Source organism: Lagopus leucura, unplaced genomic scaffold (assembly GCF_019238085.1).
Source record: "Lagopus leucura isolate 7727_CA_CO unplaced genomic scaffold, USGS_WTPT01 Super-Scaffold_73, whole genome shotgun sequence".
Lineage (NCBI taxonomy): Eukaryota > Metazoa > Chordata > Aves > Galliformes > Phasianidae > Lagopus > Lagopus leucura.
The window spans coordinates 40,287,655-40,297,241 of NW_024962252.1; the positions used below are offsets into that span (position 1 = coordinate 40,287,655).

At 40.1% G+C, this 9,587-nt stretch overlaps 1 protein-coding gene across 1 annotated transcript; it reads right to left on the reverse strand.

Moving 5' to 3' along the window:
• Positions 1–2,347: 2,347 nt before the first annotated feature.
• Positions 2,348–9,553, reverse strand: ZUP1 (zinc finger containing ubiquitin peptidase 1). The gene is made up of 9 exons (XM_042884338.1): positions 9,249–9,553; positions 7,755–7,871; positions 6,711–6,820; positions 6,244–6,412; positions 5,634–5,822; positions 5,125–5,293; positions 3,962–4,113; positions 3,438–3,658; positions 2,348–3,148 (listed from the first exon to the last, which is right to left on the reverse strand). Exons 1-9 carry the CDS (start codon positions 9,523–9,525, stop codon positions 3,101–3,103), a joined length of 1,452 nt encoding a protein of 483 aa, XP_042740272.1. The 5' UTR covers positions 9,526–9,553; the 3' UTR covers positions 2,348–3,100.
• Between the last annotated feature and the right edge of the window lie 34 nt (positions 9,554–9,587).

A 9,587-nucleotide genomic window follows, 5' to 3' on the forward strand; every position in this document is an offset into this window, starting at 1 on the left:
AGAAGGCATTTGGGAATGTTTTGGGATAAGGTGTCAGCTGCCAACTGGGTTCAGCACAAATTGCAAGCCTCCTGATGAATGTTTTATATCTGGAATGGGTTTCCTTTCCCCATTGTAAAAGCACTAGCAATGAGACCTGGGGTCAGCAGCACCATGCCAGTGGGGGCCCAGAGCTCTGCATCCTGCAGTTTCCATCAGCAGTGCAGAGGTTGTGTTGGAGGTGTGGGGGCACTGTTATTTTGCTGTCTGAGACGAGACATGGAGCCCAACAGGCAGATAGCCATGCTTCTGTCAGTAAGCAAGGGGAGAGGATTACAATAGTTATGTCTTTCAAATACACCATTCATGCGCAGGTTAGAGGGGTATCGTTTGGCCTTATGAATTAAGTGAATTAAGGCATCAGGTAGTAGTTAATGACCTTCTAATAATCCACAATAGAACTCACAGTAATGTGTTTTCTCATGACAGAATGCGCAGGGAGTTACCTGAAATGCTTGTTAAAAGGTTAGTGAAAGTGTGCAACCTTTGTAAGCCACTGAATACTGGTGTCAAAGTCACTCATTCCTTTGTATAGGTGGCCAGACAGCACAGCTGCTTGCCATTTCCCTGTGAGACCACTGCCTCCTGCAGGTGATGGATTAGATCACAAAGTGAATGATCAAGGCTGTACCTACAGATGCTACTTGTTGATGAAATGTGTTCTGTGAATAAGGCAGAATGTTTGAGTGCAAGTACAGAGCTGTCATCTGGCACTAGAAGGTTTCTGCTCTAAATGAAATGTTTCTGCCTTGGGCACAATGTCCTTAGATAGTGTTGGTTCAGTTACTTCAGTCAGCATTGCCACAGCTGTTCACTAACAAGATGGTGTGTATTTTTAGAGTGACAGGTATGACTAATTACAAAAAAAAAAAAAATCAGAAATCCCAAGAAGCTTGATGGAAGTTAAAATTGATTAGAACTGTATTTTAAAAAAAAAAAAAAAACCCTACATATTTTTACCAGAAACTTAATTTTATGTCATCAAAGATTACAGCTCTAACTCACACACTTGGAGCTAAGGGATTTTTTAGTTGGACCGGGAAATAGGCAAAGATTCACATATTCCTACTAAAATATCAATACAAAAAAAAAAAAAAAAAAAAAAAAAAGAGAAAAGGTCCCAAGACTACAAAGCTGCATCCAAAGTAACAGGGAGTAAAAGGGATCAGCATCCCTTTTAATGTGTAAGTGCCACCACAGAACTTTGCTACCAGACTGGAGTGCTTCAAAGAGTTGTTAATATTAACATAAAATACTATCACTCTGTCTCTCCTATTTTACTACACTTGACACTGCCAATAGCACAGTAGTTGAATGGGCCCTTCCTCCATTCTCAGGCTTAGGAGGGGTAGCTCCAGCCTTGTCCTTGAAGTGAGCAAAAGGAAAGCAGAATCTGGTATGACCAGGGAGGACAGATGTCTGTGATGAGTGATAGCAGCTGCAATGTGATTACAGACAGTCAGCTTCCAGGAGCAGAAAAACTTGTACTCCCTCCTACTGTTGACAGTTGTTAGACGGTTTAGTCCTCAGATTTTACCAAGTTGCTTTTTTTTGTTTCATTCCTACAAAAAGGGGGAGGGGGAGAAATCCAATCTAGCTGTCTTGGTTTTGGATAGAACACAGTTCCTGTTCTTCCATAGGGGCTCATATACTGCTGTGTTTTGGACTTAAGTTGAAAACAATTGACAGCACACTGGTATTTTACTTGTTGCTGAGCAGTGCTGCTTATAACTCAAGGACTGTTCAGCTTCTTGTGCACCCCTGCCAGCAAGGAGCTGAAGGTGCACAAGGAGCTGAGAGGATATAGAAGCATGATAGCTGGTACAAACAGCCCAAAGGGATGTCCCACACCTGGCTGTTGGTAAGAAATAGTGAATGAGTTCCTTGTCTTGCTTGGTTGTGGGTACAGCTTTTGCTTTGTCTAGTAAACTGGTTTTATCTCAAACCATGACTTTTCCTGCTTTTACCTTTCCAATTCCCTCCCCACACCAGCTGTGGGGGAAGTGAGCAGGAACAGCTGTGAGGTGCTCAAGTACCTGCCTGCTGGTGATAAACCACAACACTGGTAAAGAACATTGAGAGTTAAATGCTTGTTAAGGGAGGAAAGACTTTTTTTTTTTTTTTTAAGTTCATGCCTGACATTAGAGACTTGCAAGGAACTTTCAAAGGACCATGTAGGCAGGACTCGCAGCATCCTTCTGGTTCTATATGTTGCGGAAGTTGCAGGCAGGTACTGTGCAAAATGAAGTCTGACAGGACAGAAGATGCCCTGGAAGCATGATTTTTTTAAAAACCATTATCAGAGCAATTTTTAATTAAAAAAAATATTTATTTGTAATACAAAACATTTTCTTTCCACACTGCAGTGGTTTGTCTCATGCACACTCCTCAAGCAAACAACCTCCACTTTGTACACCACTACCTCCTCCTGCCCCATGCTAACACTGACCCACCTCATAAGCACACTTCTGTTAGCAAGGGGTGCACCAAGGGAAGGCAAATGATTAAAAAGAAATGCAGTAGTAAATGAATCCCTGCTGGAATAGACCATGCCAGGTGAAAACACTCAATTGCTTCTGTACTTCACAAATAGTTGCTGGAGAAGTTGCTGAGATACAAAAGATACTTGTTAATCAAATTTTACAAGAGATGGAACATTAGCCATAGAGCAAGTATAAATGTACTTACAGAGATGAAGTTGACCAGGCACTCCAAAAAAAAAAAGATAGTTTCACAGTATTTTTACCCACTGTGCTTATTAATAATTAACTATAGTGCATAGCTTGCTACAGGGCAGTGGATGTTACTTTGTAATTTAAACAACTAAGAAAATACCCCATTTTCTGCTAGCCTAAGAAGCTAATACTGAAGAGTTATACTTCACCTGGAGGGAAGTGTTTTGATTGAAGATTAAAATTATAGGCCTAAGTTTGATGTTGTGCTTCTCCAAGCTCTTAGACATAACTTAAGTGTACAAATTGTTAAGCTAGTCACAGTCCAATATGACTAGTTCAATGTTTTGTATTCAGCAGATTTCAGAAAGAGGTAGGTAAGGCATCCTTTAAGGAATCTTCTCTGATGTTAAGACCTGAGAAGCCAGACAGCGAGCCTAAAAAGAACGGGGGAAGGAGCGTGAATAGTTTAACAAATGAAAACATCTTTTTTCAGTCATTAATTTAGAAAATGCACTTACTAAAGGGCTATATTTCATCCTAAATGTGATCTTTCAAGGTAATAATCTAAAGAATTAATATTTTAAAATATAAATAGAATCTTTGGAGAGAAGAAAAAATACATGTTCCCCTCCCCCAGAAAACACTACTTTAGTTACTGTGTTGTGAATTCTAATGCACATTCTTTTAAATTTTCTTACACAAACTATTTCCTAAAATACTTACAGTTTTCTCTTCCAATGTGAGGATGCCATCTACAGCAACTATCTGGTATTGCTTTTCTTTTAAGCTACCCATAAACTTTCGAAGTAGTTTGAGACTAGTGCCATCACTGTTTAGTTTTAACAGTTTCTGCATTTCTTGAGCAGGACATCCAGGATCAAATAGAAGCAAACATAAGGCTTTATTCTTCTTTTCTTCTATGCCTACAACAGTACGGCTATGACCTAGTTTCAAACAGATTTTCAGTATTTTAGAAAAATGAAATCCCAATTACTTGCCTGTAGCATATTGCTTATTTTTAAATCAAGCAATACATTAGTAGAAATTCAACATAGTGATTGTAATTAAAAAGCAGATGTCAAAAAGCTGATATTCCACTCATGCTTTTCTACCCAATAAAAATACTTTTTAAACAGAAATTTAACAATAAATAGGCCTTCAATTAAGTGAAAAACACAAGACTGCTCTAAATCACAGCACACATAGAGAAAAAGTAAGAAAACAAATCAGTACATTGTGATGCTGACCTTGATGTTGCAAGTAGATAGGTGGCCTGGAAGTGCACACTACCTTTGCAGTACTTTCATTATCTGTAGAATAGTAATGTAAAATCCACTCAAACAAACGAGGGTGTGTGCCTGTGGGACCAGTTGGTTTGTGGAAGTCAATAATTTGGCACCTATGGAACATTAAAAATTAAAACAAGGTATTAAATTTGAAGCACTTCCTTTTAAAAAAAAAAAAAAAAAACCTCTCAGTCCCTCCCTCCTTCACGAAGAATGCTTCATAAACAGCTGCAATTTCAGGCACTAACATTCACACTACTTTTGTTGTATGTTTGCTCTTGTATTGGACATGTTGAATCATGATCTGAACCTCTGATTGATCACCTGAGGAGAGCAATGAGTCAGCTATGGGAGCACAGGTGAAGGCAATTCACCTGTGCTGCCAGAAGTGGTGGAGCCTGGCTCCACCTCTCCTAGACCCATTTAAGAGCTGGCTACCAGGTAGAAAGGATCTCTTCTGGAAATCGTTCCTCTGGAGTTTTGCAGCGAGCCCAGGACATGGGTAAGATTTGTCTATTCTCTCTCTTTGTTATTATAATCTGCTTTGCCAAACTCTCTTGTTTATTTCATAATTATAACAGCTTTATATTCATTGACTATACAGCTCTTATTTTAAATACAGGCATAGAAGACAGGCCAACTACAAAGGAATGCAGTAGGTACTGTTCAAAACCACAGTCTTTACTCTGTAGCAAATAAATACTCTATTCTGCTCAGCCAAACGAGCTTAGGAAGTTTGCAAAAATCCAAACATTAGATTTCTGTAGAAATACCAGGAAGTAAAACTAACAGCAGAATATGCAACTGAGTAGCTGAAATTCAGATTGTTCTCAAGGTGCAACTAGAGAGAAAATAAGTTTTTTAAATCAGTACATAATTGTATGCATATATGGCACAATTCCTCAACAAGTCTCAGTGATTATAAATAGTTATTCTCCTTGCTTATCTGCATAAGTAGTTACACAGGTTTATGATTGCATTGACTACAGTGTATCCACTTACAGGCTGGTTGAATATGAAGTCACTATGATGGATTGTTTTTCTTCACAGTTGACAATTTTGACCCTCAGAAGGTACATGCTTAACTATTGCTTAAAAATAAAAACAGAAAAAGTAATACTTACTTTATCCTGAGACTGGTTAACAGCGAATAAATTTCACATGCTCCTATCCACGCCTTGGAACCACGTAACCGGTTGTTGAAGTGAGATGCTCCATGAGGATCAAAGCCTTCTTTCCAAGCATCTTCGATCATAGACTGAATCTTCGGTATGCTAGGAATTAGTGCAGTATCTGAAACATAGAAGCTTTTGAATTGCAGCTACAGTTACCGAAACAATCTATTAAGAACATCCAGCCTCTTTTCTAAGAGATAATAGATATTAGAAAAATACACCCCCCCCCTCCCCCCCCCCCCAAAAAAAAAAACCCAATCCTAAAGCTTTAACCATATCATACTTCACCAATATTCACCACCCTTCCAATTCTTCTCACAATATGCACTGGAGTTCTAACAAACATTTAATAGGTATAATTGACATTGATAAGCTTTGCTGTATAAACAAAAAGGTAAAACATCAACAGTTTGTCATCTGAGGCATGTAAAACAAATAGGAAGTATTTTGATTACTACCTCTCAAGCAGTCGTTATACAAGCTGTTTTGCAAGAGCGAGGAAAGGAGCATTTGGAAATTCCTGTAACCACAACCCCAGCCTTTGTCACCCAAAGATGAGTGGAAGTGATCTACTCCTGCTGAAAGCCATACACGCCTCACATCTTTGTTTTCATTCTGGTAGTACTTGCACAATACCTCAGTGATTCCTGGAAGAACAAATAGAAAATCTGTAGAATGATTTACAATGTGCTGGAAAAGATTACAACTAACTGAAACATAATACAAAAAGCTACTATAAATTTGAATAGCTTTCCTATAGCAGTAGGTAGTAAACAAACATATTCTCTCAAAGACAACCTAAATGCAACAGGAGATTTTCATCTTATGACACGTATCGTACTTGAGCTCTTACCCGCTCAATGCGATTCCAACGTTTCACCCTCCCTTGGACCACCCACTTTGAAAGAAAAAAAATTAGAAGGATGGATGTTACAGACATGCTACAGATTAATATTATTTGTGCCCTAATACCAATCTGAAGTGGTGAAACATTTTGCTAAAAACACCTTTGTTCACCACAAACTATCCCCAAAATTTACATACTTCATTGCTGAACTGCTCTTTTACCTGAGGTTTTTGTTTTCCCATCATCTATACCAAAAGCCAAACATTCCATCATGTCAGCTTTTCTCTTGTGATACTCAAAGGGCTGCATCCTTCCTCTATTAACTTCTCTTTCCATATTATTCAGGAATTGCTTCTTGTAGCCTCCAGAACCATCCAAGCCATACTGTCTCTGTAAGGGATACAGTGTTTATAATTTAAATTACATTTTAAAAATTCTTCTTCAATGATTTAAGAAGCAGCTTGCACAATCAGCAACGTTGAAAAATAGTGAACAAGACATAAAACCTTTGTACTTACAGCACAAGCTGCTCCTGCCACCAACTCTTCAGTACCTGATTGAAGCCTACCTGACTGCGTAAGTCTGACCCAGTATGACTGCTCTTATTTTCATATAATGTAGGAAACAGTTTCAACTTCATCAACTTCAAATGGCTTAAAAATTTTCCCATTTACAAACATTACTGTACCTGTAGCTTTTTAAATTCTTCCTTCTCTCGCTTCTCTTCTTCAAGTCTCTGCTGTTTATCTTCTTCAGTTTGAAGCCGCTGAGCCAGTTCTAAATCTCCACTGCCTCCACCTATTCAGGAATAACATTCCAGAACCAGAAAACTTTACCAGGAGGTTAACGATGCTTTGATGGATTGTTTACTTGAGGATTCTTTTCTAAGCAGACACTGACAAACACAGCTAGGCATCACTTTTCAAGAGGGATCCTGTACTATGCTGGGCTATTAGCAAGGAGTACTAAACAAGAATAACAGAATTTGGATTGTTAAGCCTCAAATTCCTGACTTGGAGAATGTGTGTGCAGTCACAGATGCAATTGCTTGGCAAATAATGCAAGCATAGCTCTACCACTAAGCAAACATCTTTTGGTTACTGTGCTTTACATAATTATTAGTAAGAAATCCTAGTTTTTTGAATAACACAGACCTATCAGTTTCTCAGATCCCTCCTAGCAATCTCAGAGTGACAAAAAGAAGCGTGGGATCAGAGAGCTGGATAGTGAATCTCCAGCATTTTATTAGCTATGCAAATAAAGTAAACTTATTTTGATTCCTTTACCTATCATTATGACTTAACATTTACAGAAAAGAACTCAGAAAAAAATCAGTAGTTTTCAAAAGACTATTTTGAATTCTTCACATGGGAATGAGCTACTAGATTCTGCGAAGGTAACCTTTTTATAGGGCTAGAATATGTAAGGAGGTATCTTTATATTTATAGTATATTTTAATATATTTAATTATATTTATAATATATTTCTAAGTTTTAGTTTTACCTAACATTTAGAGCATATACTGAATAACCGTGCATAGAAAGACACTTCTCATAGCACATGTAATTAAGCAAAGCACAAGGGCAAGTGACCGAACTTGCGTTTAACTTCATTATGAATCTATTCAGTTCTCTTTTTAAATAAATAAATATTTCCTTTAAATTTTGTATGAGATTCTGTACTGCAACATGCAAGTATTTTCAAAGATTATCACTTGCATCCTTTCAAGTACCTTCTGGAAAGCTGTGTTCCTCTAAGTGTAAATCCACATGTTCCTCGAGAATCTGAATGTCTGTACAGGTGAGACCACATATTGGACATTCATATAGCTGTTCAACATTCTCTGTGTCTGAAAAAGAAACACAGTTTCTTGCTTAATGCAGTTCCTGGTCATCCTTTTCTGCTGTTTGTAAGAATCATCCCCCAGCAGCTCAAGATAAACAAAAAGAATTATGCTGGTATTGAAATTCTCCAGTGGAAGACACCATATGCCTTGGTTAATAGCTATGGCTCTTAACCACTTATGAATTCATATTTAAATACCTGCAAAGTTTGAAGATATATTTTCCCTCTTCCTATTCAGCAGAATTTTCCCTATTGAACTTACCACAACCAGCTATAATATTTAAGGCCTACAAAATGCCAATCAAATATCAAACCTTTAATGAAAAGATACATCCTGCTGATGGAATAACACTTGCTTACAAAATCTTAATGCTTGTATGACAACTCAGCAATCAGCACGCAGAAAAAAAAACTACAATGCTGTCATTTCTTATTAATCTTTCTGTGTTTCCTCAGCTGTTTCTTCTGCACTTTTAGTGTTATTATGAAGAGTAGCATATAACAGCTAAGGTTCAGAAAATCACCTGGAGATCACCAGGACCCTCAAACCATGGTCATGTCAAAATGGCTCAGGGTAATAACCCTCAGGGTCTTTTCCAGTCACTGTTCTGAGGTTGGAAACTCCACAATGTTCTCATTCCAGTAACAGCTTTCTTATGTTTCAGCGGTAGCTCTTTATTTCACTTGCTGCCTGCAGTCCTGCCACTGCACACTACAAAGACTTAACCTTCAGTGCCCTCTCTTTTAGTCACTTAGCCTCAGAATCCAACTCATTTGAGTTGGAAGGTGCCTTTAAAGCTATCTAATTCAACTGCCCTGCGAGGAATGCTGACACCTACAACTCCATCAGGGTGCTCAGCCCCATCCAGGCTAAGCTTGAGTGTCTCCAGGTATAGAGCTTCCACCACCTCTCTGGACAGCCTGTTGCCAGTGCTTCACTGTCCTTACTGTAAAAAAAAAAAACGTATTCCTAATATTAATATAAATTTCTCCTCTCGTAGTTTGAAACCATTTCCCCTTGTCCTATCCTTGCAGACCCTGTGGTGAGGAGACAGCCCTTTCCTTCTTAGTTCCTCTTTAGATACTGAAAGGCTGCTCTCAGGTCTCCCCGGAGCCCTCTCTTCTCGAGGCTGAACAGCCACAGATCTCTCGGCCTGCCCTCAGAGGAGAGATGTTCCATCCCTCGGGTTTTCGTAGCCCTTCTCCATCAGGTCTATGTCTCTCCTGTACTGAGCACTCCAGCACAATACGGAGAATAACAGCAGAACACACCGTGCCGTCGATTACCCTCACATTCTGCATTCTTAACATCATTCCTTTTCCCTGCCAGCACAGCCAACGCGTTACACCAGCGATGCCACGCCGTATGGGAACCACCCACCTGCGCCGAGCAACCGCCCGTGCCGCGCCCTGACGTGCGCCTCCAGCTGGTGCCCCGCCGCCTCCCCGCAGAAAGGGCACTCGAGCTCAGGGCTGCGGGGCAGCGGCTGGGACTCCGGGTGCACGGCCTCCACGTGCCGGCAGAGCTCCTCGTAGCCCGAGGCGGCGGCGCTGCAGAGCGGGCAGCGAGGCTGCCGGTCCGGGTGGGCGCGATTCACGTGACGCCGCGCCGCCGCTTCCGAGGGCAGCACCCGTCCACAGATACCGCACACCGACATGGCGGCCCAACGGTCCGCTCGGAAGCCCCGTCCCCTTCCCGGGGCGGCGGAGGCTACGCCCG

What these genes read in the sequence shown, in the direction of transcription:
- ZUP1 (XM_042884338.1), bottom strand. Translation starts at nt 9,525, where the DNA reads ATGTCGGTGTGCGGTATCTGTGGACGGGTGCTGCCCTCGGAAGCGGCG. An exon ending in CGGGCGGTTGCTCGGCGCAG is followed by an intron (nt 7,872 to 9,248) that starts GTGGGTGGTTCC and finishes TTTCTTTTTCAG; the next exon opens with ACACAGAGAATGTTGAACAG. An exon ending in TTAACCAGTCTCAGGATAAA is followed by an intron (nt 4,114 to 5,124) that starts GTAAGTATTACT and finishes AATGTTCCATAG; the next exon opens with GTGCCAAATTATTGACTTCC.